This window comes from Manis javanica, chromosome 8 (assembly GCF_040802235.1).
Source record: "Manis javanica isolate MJ-LG chromosome 8, MJ_LKY, whole genome shotgun sequence".
NCBI classification, from domain to species: Eukaryota; Metazoa; Chordata; class Mammalia; order Pholidota; family Manidae; genus Manis; species Manis javanica.
The window spans coordinates 93,365,069-93,383,544 of NC_133163.1; the positions used below are offsets into that span (position 1 = coordinate 93,365,069).

At 45.9% G+C, this 18,476-nt stretch overlaps 1 protein-coding gene across 6 annotated transcripts in view; it reads right to left on the bottom strand.

The window, feature by feature from the left end:
• The window catches only part of EPB42 (erythrocyte membrane protein band 4.2), a 33,093-nt gene extending 17,006 nt beyond the window's left edge, over positions 1-16,087 (bottom strand). For 3 of the 6 annotated variants that reach the window (XR_012120671.1, XM_073211701.1, XM_073211704.1), the window contains exons 1-8: positions 8,774-16,087; positions 7,036-7,221; positions 6,195-6,428; positions 3,145-3,263; positions 2,133-2,237; positions 1,057-1,234; positions 403-541; positions 2-96 (exon numbers count right to left, since the gene is read on the bottom strand). Coding sequence is in view for 5 of the 6 variants with exons in the window: in XM_073211701.1 (XP_073067802.1) it covers positions 2-96; positions 403-541; positions 1,057-1,234; positions 2,133-2,237; positions 3,145-3,263; positions 6,195-6,428; positions 7,036-7,221; positions 8,774-8,963 (1,246 nt within the window). In the remaining variant the exon portion in view is untranslated. Of the gene's footprint in view, position 1; positions 97-402; positions 542-1,056; positions 1,235-2,132; positions 2,238-3,144; positions 3,264-6,194; positions 6,429-7,035; positions 7,222-8,364; positions 8,456-8,773 lie in introns of all 6 variants that reach the window. The other 3 variants (XM_073211702.1, XM_017648622.3, XM_073211703.1) reach the window with 3 other exon arrangements.
• Between the last annotated feature and the right edge of the window lie 2,389 nt (positions 16,088-18,476).

Here is an 18,476-nt window from a genome sequence, read left to right on the forward strand (position 1 = left end):
CCTCCATCACGAGCAGTTGGGTTCAGAATCTGCCATCTGCTATAACCAGGCAAATCAGGCCGGCTCATCCAGCACTCTGTGTACATCTGGAAGATCCTGAAGGTAGTAAAGGGAACAATTCAAGTGGGGAAAAATGAGTCTTGAAGAGGTTCTAGAAATGGCAGTGTTGTGGTTGTCATGCGGATGGGAGGGCACTGTGGAAAAGTGGCTGCAGCACTTCCAGGAAGAGGGGTGCATGCCACGACTGACCACCAGTGTCCTGCCTCCAAGAATCTTGAAGGCCCTCGCTCAGTTCCAGGGCCACTTGGGGCGTGGGGTTCCCATCGGGTTATACCATGTGGGACTGTTTGTAATTGAAGAGTCCTTCCAGGCCTGAAGGCTCATCCTTTTGGGGCTTCTCACCAGATTCTGCCTCTCTGGCCTTCCCCGTTCTGAAACCCCTCCTCGTTGTAGTACTCGTTTACGAGCAACTCCCCGCTGGTGCCCTGGGCTGCAGTGAACGTGGTAATGACGCGGGCAGGGATTCCCAGGCATCTCAGCACTGCATGGAAGGGGAGAGAGTCAGAAGGCACCAGAGAGGCCTGGGGTGGCGTGTGCAGGCTGGCATATTCTAGGTCTCCTCTGAGCAGGCACCGTCTTAAATGCCAGGTGACACTGGAAACGAAGGAAGGTAGTGCTGACATGCAGGCACGGGATGCATGAAGGCTGAGAGCACTGGGGGCTCACTCTGATGGTCGGGGCAGGAGTCGGGGCAGAAGAAGTCTTGGAGAGAAAGTGACTTTGGGAGCAGAGCCTGCCAGATGGCCAGCTTTGCTGAGGGAGAAAAGGAGCAGAAGCTGGTGGGGAGGAGCTGCTCAGGACAAGTTGCTGGTTTCTTGGCCAGATGGAGTATCTGAACCAGCTATGGGAGCAGAAGGCAGGGAAAGGCTGCAGGGTGGAGGTGGTGCCTGCTTTTGGAGATGTCCCTCCCACATGGGGGCCACTCAAGAGGCAGGGCAGATGCTTCTACAGTAGCCAAGGTGACCAGTGGGTGTGGCAGGCAAGCCTGCTTGGTACCTGTGCAAGCCACGGCAGCCAGCACCCAGGCCTGACCATCGCACACAGGTCGCCCTTGGCCTGTGACCCACTGCCTCAGGATGGGCATGCTGCCTCGGCGCTTGTGCAGTTTCGCCCTTTCCTGGATGTCCTGGGTCTGTGCACTGGGCAGGACATTCTTCTCCTTGAGAGCATGCAACTGTTTGGGAAAATGTGTGGATGTTAGGTGCGCCCTTGTTCAAGACAGCTTCTAGGGGCCGGTGAGGAGGGCTCAGACAGTTCTCCAAGCATGGTGAACAGGCCACCTGTGTCAGAGTCACCTGGAACTTGTTAAACCTGCATGTTCCTCAGCACCACCCTACCCATTGGGTTATAATCTCCAGGGGTGTGGCCCAGGGACCCTCCTTTTTAACAAGTCCTTTTGAAGCCAGGGGCTGTGGACCACACCAGCAATCAGAGCTCAAGCCCCAAGAAGAGCATGGGCACCACCCCTCACTAGGGCTAATTTCACAGCTCCTTCACTTGCCTGGGGGCATGAGGCCCACTTATTCTGAGCTTCCTTCTCACAGGCAGGCCTTGTCCCTCCCTACCTCTTCAAAGGTAAATTCAGGTGCACAGGAAAATATGGAGAATACATTACTCCTGTGAAAGTCTATTAGGGACAATGGGAAATCAAGTGACCTGCCTGGCCTGCATATTCTAAGGAATAATTTAGAAGCAAAACCAAGTCTCTTTGACCACCATAGCAGCACTGAGTCTGATGGACCTCCCTCTCCCCCCGCCCCCAGGACCTAAGCCCCCAGATTGGGCAGAGGAGAGGAAGCAGGGGAGGGTGAGCGCTTTGAGGAAGTCCAGGGTTTTTGTCCTCACTGGCTTGTGTCCTCAGAGATGATTCCTGCCTTTGCTTTTCTCTCCCTGTGGGTGCTATTGTGTCCCTTCCTCACTGAGACCCTTCTCCAGTGACTGTGCCTCATACCCTGGGGAAGGAGACTATTTGTGATTTGAAGAATTCCATGGCCTTAGGGGTGAGGCAGCACTGTCAGCAGCACCCTTCCATGTCCTCCCCACTCTGGCTCTACCCCTCCTCCCTGACTCACCAAAGTGCCCAAAATTCTGGCCACATGCACTGGGTTGCCCCACTCTTCCACCTGCTGGTCCGTGCTCAGTAAGTCCAGGCTGAGGTCGACGGCATCCCTCTCAAACTGTAAGGACCACACAGGGCTATGATGAGGGTCTGCAGGTCTGTCATCCCACAAGTTGGCCCCTGTCACTTGCTACTTCTCCCAGATTCAGGTTCCACTCCTTCCTGCCTTGCTTCTTGTCCCCCGATGTAGTTCTGGCTTTTCCTTCCCTTGCCTGGTGCCTCCTGGTCCCTGTGCCCAGGCAGTCCCATCCTTTGCCTCTTCTGTTGTCTGACTCTCCCAATAGGGTTTGAGCTCTTGAAGACCACGCTTGTGTTGCTCCCATTCATTCCTATCGTTTCCCATGTAGCGCACTGCCCTGCTCCTGCCAGCACTGACCCATGTGCAGAGGATACCAAGGAAGCTCCTGCCCTTGAGGATCCCGCAGTTTAGGAACAAAGGGGAACATGTAGCCCTGTCCACTAGGTCTCAGCAACATGGCCGAGGGGTAGGAGAGATACCAACCCAGAGCAGAGAGCTTGGCGGAGAGATTCTCTCTACCTTTGTGGAGCTGGAGGAGTTGGTTAAAGATGGGTAGGAGTTTTCCAGGGGATAAAACTATTCCAGGCAGATGCAGCCTGTGTGTTCAGGGGATGGCCAGGAGCTGGAGCCCCAGGTGGCTCCTGAGGAAAGGAAGCTGTGGCCTGGCTGCAAAGGGCCTGTGTTTCAAGCTAGGGGATTTTGCTTTATCCTGTAGAGACTGGGGATTTAACAGAGGTTTGGTTTGCTGTGGCTTTTAGGAAGATAACTCTGGAAGCTGTGGAGGACGGTCTGATGTGGCCCTGAGGAGAGAGGCATCGCACACTGAAATAGCCTTAAGAAATGCCCTCATGACCACAGGCTTTGGGACCTGCCAACTCCATCTGGCCTGAACACTGAAGGTTATGGGGTGAGCACTAACCCCTCTCCTTCCGCAAGGTTCCCATACCTGGCCAAAATCCCAGGCCTCTGCCTGGATGCAGTCAGCTGTGCCCAGGTAGATGAGGCCATTCTGGTTCAACAAGTACTCCCCGCGCTGAGCCTCATTCTCCAGGAATACAGCGTCCGCTGGTGAGAAGCAGGCAAGGTTGAGGGCCTGTGGGGTGCTAGGCCTGCCCCCCACATCCAGGCCTCTGCCCTCCCTGCACAGGTCAGGTTTGGCTGCAGGCCTGTGCTCCACATCTGGGCCTGATGAAGACTGAGGAGGAACTCCCTCTTTCCGCTGCCCCAAGTGAGACCTGGCGTCTTCTCTGGTGCAGAGTGGGCAAAGGGGTCAGAGTCCCTGGACCAGCCAAGGTGGCCTTCATGGTCAGCCAGGCAGAAAGGAACAAGCTGACTTTAAAAAGGGTTCCCAGAAGACAGAGTGTGCAGCCACAGTGCTATCAGCCCACGGGAATTTAAGAACAGTCCAGGGAGCTTCCCAGTGGACCTGATACATCTCTCCTAAAAGTTCAAATAAAAAAACAACAGTGTTTCAGGAAGAAGCAATCAAGCACAGGTTGACAGGGGTGAGCAGGAGGGATGGGGAGCATTTGGCCAGATGGTCAGAGGGAAGAGTGGGGCTGGGCAAACTGGAAGCCAGAGCATTGGCTCTTCACACTGGGGGTATCCAAGTGAGTCTACAGTTCCACGGTGTCCCTGGTGCCTCTCCTACTGTCTCATCAATGGGTTGGGCTGGGGATCATGAGAAGGATGGGGGGTGTTCAGCAGTCTGCCTCCCACTCTAGGAAGCTGGGAGCAGTGGGGGGACCTGCTTTGCTTGTCAAGTGTCCCTCTCTGCACCTGATGTTGGGGTGGAGTGGATGGTGGTTAGACTGGTTTCTAGGGACTAGAAAGAGAAAAAGATTTCCAAACCATCCCCTCCAGGCATCCAGCTTGGATGAGGGTACTCAAAGCAACAGAAGGATAGGATACCAGAAATCAGGAAGCCATGAAAAACCTGGGGCCCAGAATCACAGAACTGTGTGCCCTTAGAGCCCCTGACCCCTGCCCCTCCCTCATGAATGTTCTCTATGAAGTGAGCGGGACAGTAATTCTTGGGAAATCACTTCAAACAGGTGTTTGGCCCCAGCTCTGCAGGGGGGTTCTGGGGAGTATATTATCAGCGAGCCTAGGCAGCACCACCCTGCTCTTAACCTGGGTGCAGTCTCCTTTAAAGTTCCCTGCTAATCAATAGGACTTTCACTATAGGATGTAAAATTTCCTTTTGAATCCAGGAGAGCTCCATCTCTAAGTATGATAAGATGAGACTGAGCCCCAGATAATCTCTGATCATCTCTTCACCACATCTCCAATGAGCAGAGCCAACAGCTTACCCCTGCCCACACAGACATCTCTGTACAGACTCACAGACAAAGGCCTTCATAGGCAGGTCCAACTCGCCAACATGGAGGCAAGAATCCTGGCATGGACTTAAGACTATGGGTTCCTCCAGAACCGGACACTGTCCAAGAATGATCTTTGCTGTGTCTTTGCTCTGGCCACCAGGGCCTAGCTCGGGATGCGAGCTCAGAGTCAGTGAGGTGGGTGCAATAATGCCTCAGCTTTGCAGGGACATGGCTTGAGGATCTTCCTTTTGGTACAGGGAGAGCCACGTGTCCTCCCCCAGCTGAAGGGTCCCAGAACCCACATTCACCCGTGTGGGGCAGGGGCACCAGAATGAACACCAGTTACCATCTGTTATTCCACGTGCCTGCCTGCTTGGAGCCGAAAGAAGAGCCTGAACTGAGGACAGGCAGGGCTGCCTGAAGGAGGGGGGCTGGAGAACCCCACCCTGAGCAAGAGAATTGGAGAGAGAATGCCTGTTGGGATTCAAGTGCCACAGAGAAAGGGAGTCAGGGACTGGAGTCCAGGGACAGGGGCCAGAGAAAGCTGAGAAGATTTCTCCTATGTCCCCACGTTTGCTCTCATTTCCCAGCCCTGCCTTGAAAGAGGTCCCCTTCAGGTTGGCAGTGAAACTCTTGAAAGCAAAAGGCTCTGTGCTTTTTGTCTAAGTTAGCAAGGACAGGAAAGCTGGTTGAAACTGTTCTCCATTCTCCCAACATCCCACAGGAGACCATGGATTAAGGTGGAGTGTCAGATTTGAAAAGGAAAGACAGACTCCATCTTCAGAACAGGAAGAAGGATAGATGTGCCATTGGCTCTTTTGGGGGCACATCAATCACTCTGATGACTTTTTCTAGAAGAAATAGCCTCCAACAACAAGGGCTGAGCTTTGGCAGAGGTGGCCGCTGGATGGGCTGCGGGAGGTCCCCCTACCCAGAAAAGCCCACCTATGGTCTGCTGACGTCAGGAGGCTGGCTGTTTAATTTGCCCCTCCAGTCAGATATTTAGACAGGTCAGTGTGGAGAGGACATGGTCTGTAGTAAGAAGAGAACAAGTAGAGAGGAGTAGATGTGGCAAAAAGAACAGATTTACTTTGAAGCTGATGAAGCTGAAGCTTCGGGCGCCTCAGTAGCACAGACCTCTCAGGTCCTGCAAGGGGCCTTAGCAATTCAAACATTTGTATTCTTTTTCTTGAAGAGGACCCCTCAAGTTACATAAACCTCAGGTGCTGCAAGTCTGGATTCACCTTGGAGACAGATTACAGGAGCCCAGAAAGGAAACAGAGAAGCCCGTCCCTCAGGTGGCCTCCATTCCCGAGATGCTTTCCCGTTCGTGGCCCCAGAACTGTTATAATAGGTAGCTGTCCATGGGTCATCTCGATGAGCCTCGATCCCTGTGGCCAAATAGCCTGAGCCAGCAGCCGGGCTTGGTGGTGAACAAGCCTTGGTTTTCAGTGGCAAGTCCCAGGCTGCTTCTGCAGGGCTGACCCCGAGACAGGGCCCTGGGTCTGAGGGCATTCATCCTGGGGGCAGCGCCACAGGTGCCCAAATGCTGGTGCTGCCCAGAGAGGGCACTGTCCACTGAGGCCAGGCAGTCGCTTGCTGCCAGAGCTGTGCCCCAGCCCTGGTGGCTTGAATCCCTGTGCAGCCCAGGCTGGCCCAGGTCCCAACTCACCTCTAGCCCACGGGTTAAAGAGCAGTGTGAACTGGCCCAGGAGGCGTGGCTTCCTGAACCGGACGTGCAGTAGGAGTGAGTAGTGGCCAATGACAGCATTTGCAGGCGTGGTCACAGAGATGGTCCAGGACAGGTCGTCTCTCTCCTCCACCATCGCACTCCAGCACTTCCGGTCCTCCAGACTGGAAATTGGGAATTTGACTTGGGTCTTGTTGGCTCCAGAAGGCTGCTTTCCTGCAGTCACAGAGATGAATTGGTCATTTGGACCTCTTGGTCACAACTCCAAATAATAAAGTCAAGTATCACAAAGTTGGGATGGGTGAAAACTGGTTGTGGAGTAGAATGAAAGCGACCCATCCAGTAATGGGAGACAATAAAGAGCGATGGGAGAGCATGGTTCCCAGCACGCATGGACCTACATCTCAAAAAGGTTCACAGTGCATAAAATGCATGACGGAGAGCCGATAAAAGGTCTTAAGGAGATACTACAGGTAAAGCACTTGGCCCAATATCTGACCTGTAGTACAGATTCAATGAAGAGTAGCAATTAAATGTTATATTGATTGAGCCTAGATTAATTAGATCCCATTCAGGCTTTTCTACAAAACTGGTATTTGCAGTCAAAAGGAACTCCTTAGTGATAATGCTGCTAAGCACCTTCTCAGTCACAATAAACGTTATTTGTTATGCATTTTTTCTCATCCTCACATGTTCCTGCTAGGTGGGTACAAAGGTCCCACAGGATGTGGAACATTAGCCCCTCGGTTCCCTGAGGAGGTGCTGGAGAAAGAACCCCCCCCCCAGTCCTACTACCAGAGGGGTCGAGGCCTGCCCCACTTACCAGTTTGTGCAATGAGGGTAACCTTCTTCAGGGTAGGCAGAAATTTGTGAATTGGAACCCGGAAGTGCAGGCAGATGGTAAAGGGCTGCCCCCTCCTGACAAGGAGGCGCTGGGAGCTGATGGCCTTGGTGTGGTGCTCCTCATTGTTTCTTGCTTCCTGGAAGTCACATTTCTCAATCCCCAGGGCTATTATGGAAAAGAGAAAAATCATGATGAGGAGGTAAACATGACAACTTAGGTAAAAGCAGAGATCCTGCAGTCAGAGGGGCCAAGTGTTCAAATCCTTGATTCAACATACTCACTACTTGTGCCACCTCAGGCAAGTAACTTAACCACCCTGAGCCTCAGTTTCCTCATCCTTAGAATAATCATCCCTCCTTGCAGCATTGTAGAAATTAAATGAAGTATATTATACACTTAGCCCAGTGTCAGATACATAGTAAGCCCCATTAAATGAGGCTGTTGTTATTAATAAGAGCAATGCTGTTCCCCTTGCTGACCTTTCCTGTTCCCAAACCAAAAGCAATAAATCAACCCAGAAATGTGTTCACTCTACTCTGTTTTCCTTAGAACACCATCAGATAATTTTTAGAGCTGATTTGGAAATGACCGAGTCCCATTCTCTTGTTTTATGATGAAAAGTAAAGCCCAGAGAGTAGCACCAACTCCCCTGTGATCACAGGTGGCTCCTTCACCTAAAGCTCACCAAACCCACAGCGCCAAGCACTATAGGGAGGGGGCCTGAGAGTCTCCTGACAGTCTATCTCCTGACAAATCTCAAAATGAGAATTTGATGAGACATGTAAATGTGGTCACCAACTGACACAGAAGCCCCTGAGGTTTCTACATCCTCTGGTTCTGCCTGTCTTCTTGCTTTATGTCTGCATCTGCCCATTTCAGCAATTCTCTACCTCCTCCCCTTCTGTCCCACTTAGTGCTGAGCTATGATACCGTCGTGCTTTCCCAGAGTCATCTCCCATTTATATCACAACCCAGTGAGAACAGTCATATTATGATGATACTTGGATAAGAATATCAATCTATGTTAACCACCATCACCATCTTATCACCATCATCACCACTATGACCACCAATTCACCGCAAACATACTATCCTATTGCCACTCAACAGCTGCCCCACCACAGCCCGCACTGCCAGCCCCCACGGTGGCCCCACCACCACCACCGGCACCAGTTCACCACACCCTCACACATTATAGCCACACCACCATCACCTCCAGCACCATCCTACTTCCTTTAATGAAAACATCTAATGATGGAGATGCAACTGACAGTCCAGTAAGCCCCAAGGAGAGCTGGCGTGGCTCACCCTGTCCCATGGCTGCAGGTTCTTCTTATCCACAGGACCACAGGAAATGCCTGTCTTGAACTGGTACTCTGGGCTCCCTCTCTGAATCTATCTTCCAGACAGAAAATGATGGAGATACTTTTGTTGGCTTAAGAACCTGTAAAGAGTGGAGTTTCCTTCTACCCCCCAGCCTGGGAGCTCCCCCACATGTTTCTTCTCTCCTACTCTTTGCTGGCTGATATCTCTTGGACCAGATGCTGGGAGTTACCCTTTTTCATTTTATCTCTTGTGCCAGGAGGCCCAGGTAGGGCTATGCCTGACAGGCCAGAGTGGGGCATGGAACAGGGGAAGATCTGCCAGCTGGAGAAGCCCAGAAGAAAATTCTAAGCCCGTTGCTTCAATGGCTTCAAGAGCCCCTCAGAAATATTACCTGGACAACACCTGGAAGACTCTGGAAAAGATGATGCCACAAACAGGGGCCCATATCCAACTCCAAATCTCAGGCCCTGAACATATCGTGGGCTGCAAGTTGCTAGATGTTCATGGGTTGTTTTGATAACATAAACAGAGAACATGTATGTCTGGGATACATCTGTGTGAAAGAGATAAGGAAATAGCATTTTCTGGTGAAAAATAAATATCCTAAAAGCAGAAGCCAGAGCCCGGCTCTTCCAATTCTGCTGGATCTGGGACACTCAGCTAGGGAAGGTTTGGAGCTACCCTGGGATTCAGGGTCTGTGCCTTTTCTATTCCTACTTGCTTAATCACTGAGGAGACAAGACACAGGAAAGAATCCCCCACTTGGCGTTCTTTGGTCTCTAAAATCCAACTTTTGCCTGGGCCTCTAAAACTGTGTCACCAGAAGCTCTCAGGGGAGCTGTACTGGGCTGCATGTATCTGGGATATCTACAGGAGGGGATAAAAGAAACTACAGCTGGGGATTGGGTAGGAAGGTGATTTTTCTGTTGTTTACCATTTTATACTTTTACAGCTTTGAACCATTGCCCATTTGAAGGATCTTATTATGTAAAAAAATGAAGTTGCTGCCTTCTCACTTACCCCCAAAAAGATTCTTCATGAGAAATGAAGAAGTAAAGTTTTCATCATTTGAAGATAACACAATTTTTACCTGGGAAACATGAATCTTCTAAAAAATAATTATGAAAGATCAGATAATTTAGATCCTAATTTTAATACATTCCCAATAAAATGTTTTTCTCTGAACTAAAAAAGCTCATTCTAAGTTTCAAAAAGATGTTTCTAAAAGATCTAAAATATGATCTAAAAAGACCTAAATATGTTTTAATATCTGGGAAGCCTGTAGTATGACCAGGCTTCCTAGATATCAAAATATATTATGACATTACTGTAATTGAAAAGTGCATAGACTACATGGGTGCATTAGATATGTGCCAAAAGTGGCACTTTGAATCAGTGGGGAAGATAAGGATTCACTAGTAAATGGTTTGGGGATAACTACCTTGTCAAAATAAAGTAGTTTTCCTACCTGCATCATATACCAAAATAAATTTCAGGGGGATCAAAACTCTAAATGTAAAAAAATCAAATCCCTTATGCATTGAGCATTGACTCCCCTATACAGAATTTTATTGTTGTTAACAACCGTTTGATCAATAAATATGAGAGATGCCCTCTCAAACAAAACAAAACAAAACAAAAAAAATTAAATCGCAAAAATACAAGCAGACAAGAGACTTCTTTTAAGTCATCCTAAGGAAGGGCTTTAAAAATATTACACAAACTCCAGAAGCCAAAAACAAACAAACAGACTGATAAATTTGATTCCTTAAAAATTTTTACATCATAAAGTTAAAAGACATAGAATAAATTAGGGGAAATGTTTGAAACTCATTATCACAAATGCTTAGTTTCTTTAATGTAAAAGTTACCTGCAAATCAATATGAAAAGAACAACAAATCAACAAAAAAATTGGTAAAGGGTTTGATGGACAATTCACAGAAAAGGAAATTCAAATTTCTCTTAAATACATGAAAAGATGTCCAGCCTCACTTAATATAAATGCAAAGTAAAACTACCCTGGGATATAATTTATTTCACCTATCAGACAACTTTCTGAGTTAGTGATGGTGTAAGCAAATAGTTACTCTCTTAAAGTGCTGGTAGGAGTGTAAGTTGGTGCAGCTTTATGGAGGGATATTAAGTAATATCTACCCAAACGTTAAATGTCTATGCTTTTGCATCAGTCATTCCACTTCTACATATTCCATTAGGCAATAACCAAATGTGTAAAATGAAATTTATACAAATACATCAATTGTATTGGTTTAGCAAAATAATTGGAAAGTAAATGTCCATAAATAAGATGCTTGACTAGATAGATAAATTATGGGACATGCATGCAATAGAATGCTATAAAAGCATGAAAAAGAATGAAGTAGCTCTGTATAAACTGATACAGAAAAATCTCCAAGCTATATAGTTAAATGAAATAAACAACGTATAGAACAGTGTGAACAGTATGCTGCATTTGTATAAAAAGTGTGGGTAGATTGGGGGAAAATATATATGAGAATATATATGCTTGTGTTTACATAGAATATTTCTGGAAAGTTATCACTTCTGTTGTTGAGAAATTTAGTGCCTGAGAGTAAGACTTTTTTCTGTATATCCTTTAGGATCTTTGTACCACAAGAATACATTATGTGTTAATATTTTTTAAATAATAAAAATTTGTAAGGGAAAGAGTTTCCTATCTTGGAGGGCAATGGGTGGTGGTGGTCATGGGCTGGCTTCTCTTTGGGGGTTTGCCAGCTCTGATACTGGCAAAGAGAATCTTCTCTTTCCTGATACAATTCCCAGGGAGCTTCATGAATATCCACTCCAGCAGTGTTTCAGTTGGGACACTTTTGGGGGAGCCTATGATGAGACAGATACTGTTGTGTTTGGTTGAACTGGGGAAACATAAATGAGAGATGTGAGGAGGATGGAGGGATGTGTAACCACAAAGGTCTGTCCTGCTTCCTACTGCACCCGCACCTTTGGCAGAAAAACAAATTTCAGCTGGTGTGTACCCAAGAAGTATTCATTTACCCATCCATGACAAAAGTATTTATTGATTACTATTGTGCATCAGAAACTTTATTAAGCACCAGTAATACAGGAATAGATTAGATAGATATGTCCCTGCCACCAAAGAGCTAATGTTCCAATAGGGAAACAGACAGTATTAAGTGCTTACAGCATTATTTATTTACTTGTCATGGAGACCCGTGCTATACAAGAGAAGTTCTGAGTTCTAGGATGTAGAGGTCAGAGAAGGCTTCTCGAGAAAGCAATATTTAAGCTGAGAAACTGGAAGAATAAATGGAGTTAGACAGGCAATGGGGAATAGGGTGGGGTAGGGTAAGAGAAGAGAGAACATGTGCAAAGGCCCTGAGGCAGGGTGCAATCAAAGGAAGGCCATGGGACTGGAGTGCAGATCGTGAAGGGAGAGGGAGGGCAAGGGCTAAATCTTGCAGAGCTAAGGATTTTGAATTTGATCTTCAGAGCACTGGGGAGCTATTGAATGGTATTTTAGGCAAGGGAGTAACACAATCAAATTTGCATTTTAAAAAATGCTATGCTGGCTAAACTAGAGAAGATTATTCAGAGGGGGAAAAAGTGGGACAGGGCCAATTAGAGACTGCCTCATGGTTCAAGTGAGAAATGATGGATGGTGCCTTGGCCCAGGGAGTGTTGCTGAAGATGGAGGTGGGCAGATTTGACAGAAATGTAGGAAATTAAATTTCAAGACAAGATAATGGTCAGGAGGACAAAGAAGCAAAGATATTCAACATGACTCCCAGGTTCAAATAAATTAATTATGCTGCTACATTGCTTTACAAAGTACTTTCACATACATTATCTCATATGATCTGAACCTCAATCCTGTAAACTGAGTAAGAGATCAGTATTCCAATTTTACTGGTGAGAAAACAGGTTCAGGGAGTAAACATGTTTTTTAATGAGTGAATTAATGAGTGGATCAATGAACATAGTGCCTTGTTCTGGAAAGAATTTATGATGACCAAAAATGAAACGAGATGTTTCAGAAGAGCATGTATTAAAATGATGCAAAAGATGAACGATGAATACAGATGGAGATAGAACACAGCAAGAATGAAGCTAAAAATGCACATCAATTACAGACCAATATCCCTGATGAACACAGATGTAAAAATACTCAACCAAATATTAGCAAACTGAATTCAAAAATACATTAAGAGGATCATACACCATGACCAAGTGAGATTCAGCCCAGGGATGCAAGGATGGTACAACATTCGAAAATCTATCAACATCATCCACCATATAAACAAAAAGAAGGACAAAAACCACGTGATCATCTCCATAGATGCTGAAAAAGCATTTGAAAAATTCAACATCCATTCATGATTAAAAACTCTCAACAAAATGGTATAGAGAGAAAGTACTTCAACATAATAAAGGCCATATATGATAAACCAACAGCCAACATCATACTTAAGAGCGAGAAGCTGAAAGCTTTTCCTCTAAGATTGGGAACAAGACAGGGATGCCCACTCTCCCCACTGTTATTCAACATAGTACTGGAGGTCCTAGCCACAGCAATCAGACAAAACATAGAAATACATGGAATCCAGATTGGTAAAGAAGAAGTTAAACTGTCACTATTTGCAGATGACATGATATTGTACATAAAAAATCCTAAAGACTCCACTCTAAAACTACTAGATCTAATATCTGAATTCAGCAAAGTTGCAGGATACAAAATTAACACAGAAATCTGTTGCTTTCCTATACACTAACAATGAACTAGCAGAAAAAGAAATCAGGAAAACAATTCCATTCACAATTGCATCAAAAAGAATAAAATACCTAGGAATAAACCTAACCAAGGAAGTGAAAGAACTATACCCTGAAAACTACAAGACACTATTAAGAGAAATTAAACAGGACACCAATAAATGGAAACGCATCCCATGCTCTTGGCTAGGAAGAATTAATATTGTCAAAATGGCCATCCTGCCTAATGCAATCTACAGATTCAATGCAATCCCTATCAAAATACCTACAGCATTCTTCAATGAACTGGAACAAATAGTTCTAAAATTCATATGGAACCACCAAAGACCCCGAATACCCAAAGCAATCCTGAGAAGGAAGAATAAACTGGGAGGGATCTCACTCCCCAACTTCAAGTTCTACTACAAAGCCACAGTAATCAAGACAATTTGATACTGGTACAAGAACAGAGCCACAGACCAGTGGAACAGAATAGAGACTCCAAACAGTAACCCAAACATATATGGTCAATTAAGATATGATAAACGAGCCATGGACATACAATGGGGAAATGACAGCCTCTTCAACAGTTGGTGTTGGCAAAACTGGACAGCTACATATAAGAGAATGAAACTGGATCATTGTCTAACCCCATACACAAAAGTAAATTCAAAATGGATCAAAGATCTGAATGTAAGTCATGAAACCATAAAACTCTTAGAAAAAAACATAGGCAAAAATCTCTTGGATATAAACATGAGTGACTTCTTTATGAACATATCTCCCTGGGCAAGGGAAACAAAAGCAAAAATGAACAGGTGGGACTATATCAAGCTGAAAAGCTTCTGTACAGCAAAGGACACCACTAATAGAACAAAAAGATTGCCTACAGTACGGGAGAATATATTCATAAATGACAGATCTGACAAAGGGTTGACATCCAAAATATATAAAGAGCTCACACACCTCAACAAACAAAAAGCAAATAAGCCAATTAAAAAATGGGCAGAAGAGCTGAACAGACATTTCTCCAAAGAAGAAATTCAGATGGCCAACAGGCACATGAAAAGATGCCCCACATTGCTAATCATCAGAGAAATGCAAATTAAAACCACAATGAGATATCACTTCACCCCAGTAAGGATAGCTGCCATCCAAAAGACAAACAACAACAAATGTTGGCGAGGTTGTGGAAAAAGGGGAACCCTTCTACATTGCTCGTGGGAATGTAAATTAGTTCAACCATTGTGGAAAACAGTATGGAGGTTCCTCAAAAAGCTCAAAATAGAAATACCATTTGACCCATGAATTCCACTTCTAGGAATTTACCCTAAGAATGCAGCAGTCCAATTTGAAAAAGATAGATGCACCCCTATGTCTATCGCAGCACTATTTACAATAGCCAAGAAATGGAAGCAACCTAAGTGTCCATCAGTAGATGAATGGATAAAGAAGATGTGATACATATACACAATGGAATATTATTCAGCCACAAGAAGAAAACAAATCCTACCATTTGCAACAACATGGATGTAGCTAGAGGGTATTTTGATCAATGAAATAAGCCAGGCGGAGAAAGACAAGTACCAAATGATTTCACTCATATGTGGAGTATAAGAACAAAGAAAAAACTGAAGGAACAAAACAACAGCAGAAACACAGAACCCAAGAATGGACTAACAGTTACCAAAGGGAAAGGGACTGGGGAGGATGGGTGGGAAGGGAGGGATAAGGTGGGGGTGGACAAAGAAAGGGGGCATTACGATTAGCATGTATAATGTGTGGTGGGGCACAGGGAGGGCTGTGCAACACAGAGAAGACAAGTAGTGATTTTACAGCATGTTACTACACTGATGGACAGTGACTGTTAAGGAGTATGTGGGGGGGACTTGGTAAAGAGTGGAGTCTAGTAAACATAATGTCCCTCATGTAATTGTAGATTAATGATACCAAAATTTAAAAAAACGTATATCATCCCCTACCTCTACACATGCTGCCCACACAGCAAAAATTTACTACAAAGAAGCCTCCCAGGATTTGAGGCTTTCTCAAGATCTTACAGTTTATTATCAAGACTGGACTCAGAGGCGGGTCTTCTGGCTCAGATCCCATAAGTTGATTTTACATTAGCCTGTCATCCAAACCACCACTGAGAAGGTCCCTGTATTCAATCTTCTTTGACATCTCAAGGATTTCTGTTTCTAGGTATAGCAGACTAACTTGATACCACCTCCTCTGTTGAAAATAACTAGAAAAGCTGGGTAACATATTGCAAATATTGTCTGAAGGCAAAGTGGCAAGGACTTGAGGGATCAAGACCCTGAGGAGAAGAGAAGCATAGACAGGCAGGCAGGCAGCCTTTTCTCTGTGGGATAGTTGCTGATTCCCCAGGCAGGTGACAGCCTGAGGGTCTGAGTAGGTCTTCTGGAAGTCTTCTGGGGCTGGAGTATAAAGAATGGAGTTCCGGGGCCACCAAGGATAAAGACCCCGATAAACACCCCAGGATTTCAGCTGAGGCTCTTGCAGGGCTGCACCCCAGGAATAAAGGTAAATAGGAAACAAAAGACTGAAACCTTGTTTTGTTTGTTTTTAGGCGCTCAACCAATGGAGACTTTTATTCCTGCGGACATTGTTAAGGATGCTGTTGTTATCATTATTATTTATCTAATAAAGCTATAAATGCTGGAACAGCATAGGGTGGTGATTTAAAGACCAATTATTTTACAAAGTTTGAGTCAGACTTTTCAGAGAAGGGATCTTGATCACACAGAGTGGAGGGTGTGGACTGGCACCCAAGCCTGGCTCGGCACCTCACCTGTCACTTTTCTGGGCCAGGCCTTTCCCATTGGGGGCTCAGGACCTTTAAAGTCTGGAGGCTGGATTAATTGCTTCTTATGCTGGGTATTTTCCATTTGCCCCTCCAGATCTACTCTACCCCCTTCTCCTTCTTGCCCTGTGCCCTCGCACATGGACCACGCACATGGGCTCCCTGCTCTCTGGCCTCCTGCAGTGCTCTCTGCCTAATGCGGAAGATCAGAGGGTGGGACAAGAGCAAGGTTGAAGTAAGTATTAATTCTCCCGATTCCCTCCCTGTAGCATTACCAGAAGTCAGTCCTCAGCTGGCAGCCAGCTCCATATAGCTCTCTCTGTCTCATTTCTGACAATCTCTCCCTCTCCTCACTCCTGCAAGCCTAGGGATCTAACTGGCCCAGTTACTGTGATTCCACCTTCCTGCCCCAAGGTAAGTAAGTCCTCCTCAAAATAGCCCTCCCCATAGACAGAATGAAAAGGAGAAATAGATAAATCTGTAATCATAATGGGAGATTTTAACACACTTCCCACAGCAATTTATATACAAACAAAAGAAATCAAAAGGAAATAGATTTGAGCAACTTATTAGCAAACTTGACCTAATGGACATATATAAGACAAGGGTGCCACAAAGCTGCAGAATAAACACTCAAGAGCACCTGAAACATCTATCCAAATGGGCCATATGCTGGTCCACAGCACAAGTCTCAACAAGCAAAGGATTAAAATCAGACAAGAGTATGTCCTCTAGCCACACTGGAACTAGGCTAGAAATCAATACCAAAAGGTTTCTAAAAAATAACCAGAGATACAGAACGTAATCAATATGCTCCTAAAATCAGTCTTTCATTCTCTAATCTTGATCTTTCTTCCTCCACCTTGGTAGAGACTGACAGAACTTGTCCCCACATGCCCACAGTTTCACAGATGCTCCCAGGTCGGTTTTTCATTTCCTGAAGACCTTACTACGCGAAGTGCTTGGCCTGCCTCCCCTTAGGAAGCTCCATGATCTTGTACAGTCTGAAGCCAAGTCCCATCCTGTGGGTCTGAGGCAAGCTGGGAGCACTTTGCAATCAAATCATTTTTGTCTGTGGCAGGCCGCTGGCACCAGGTAGCTCCCAGATACTGAAAAGTCGGGTCTCATGGATAGATAGGGAGATGGTACCTGCTGCACATTGGTTGCTTCCCTGCTAGTCAGTGAGCAGACGGAAGGAAAGCAAAGCTGGACAATGGGCCTTGTAGAGCCATGCCAGAGACTACAGGAGGAGCAGAGCCTGGGAAACAAAGAGTCTCACTCTGGCTGCTGCCTACCCTTTCCACACAGCCAGCCTCAGCCTTTCTAGTTACAAGGTTGGGGTGAATGAGAGTTTCTGCCACTTCTTTGAACTTCAGGTGAGTTTATGGCACTAACAAAGACAGCATTAGGACCAAGGGCCAGACTTATAGGATCATTGGGCAGCATGGTGTAGTAGGAATTTAGAGTCACATAGACCTTGCTATGTGATCTTAAACAAGTCATCTAGTCTCTCTGGATCAGATAAAGTCCTTTGAATGCAAGGAACTGAAACCAGTTTTGGTAAATGCAAAAAAAAAAAAAAGCAACAGTGTGAAGGAGGTCCTAGAACAGATAAGAAAAAAGGACCAGGTTCAAACCAGAAGAGCGGAATCCAGGGCAGCTCCAGCAGTCTAGGCTGCAGGAACAAATGGATGGTTTTACTCTGGGGCTATGCTGTCAGCATGGACCAGCTCCAAGATTCTCTCTTTTCTGGCTCACTCCTTGCTTCTCAGTCAAAGCCCTGGAAGAAGAGTCTGGTCCAAGGTAAGTCACTGGCCCACCACCTCTTGGCTAGAGGAAGACATGTCATCTTGGCTGGCAGACCCACCGAGGCTACAATAAGGAAGAAAGAATTCCTTCAAAAGAAGCTGTGATGCTGTTACTGCAGGAAAGGCGATGGATGCTGGAAAGCCAAAACAATCAACCAGTGTCCATCACACTTGCGCCTCAGGTTTTTCCTCTATAAAATGGAAATTGTCATATCTACTTGGTGGGCCTGTTACAAGAATGCATCAATAGAATGTTGGACATGTGACTGGCAGGCTCACGGGAAGGTGATTAACAGATGATAGATGAAGCTATTAATTATGTCAACACCTACAGCAAGGAAGTGGTGATGGAAAGAAAAACACTCTGGGTTTGGAATCTGAAGACCTAGGCTGGAGTCTGGCTCTTCCACTTTCAGGCTTTGGGACATTAAGCAAGTCACTTAACTTTCTCTGACACTAAGTTTTCCAGCTACAGTATGAGGATAATAACAATACTGCTATCAAAGCTGTTGTGATGTTCAAACATGTGGAAGCATCTGGACTCATAATCTCCAGCTTCTCAGAGTCTTTGCAAGGCTCCTTTGCACCTGCAGCTGACTTTTATGTTGATTTGCACTGGTGTTGGCAGGGTGGGAGTTGAAATGGAATGGGGTGGACCTTATTTGCTTTGTTTACTGCACTATCCCCTGGGGCCTAGAATATTGAACAAGTC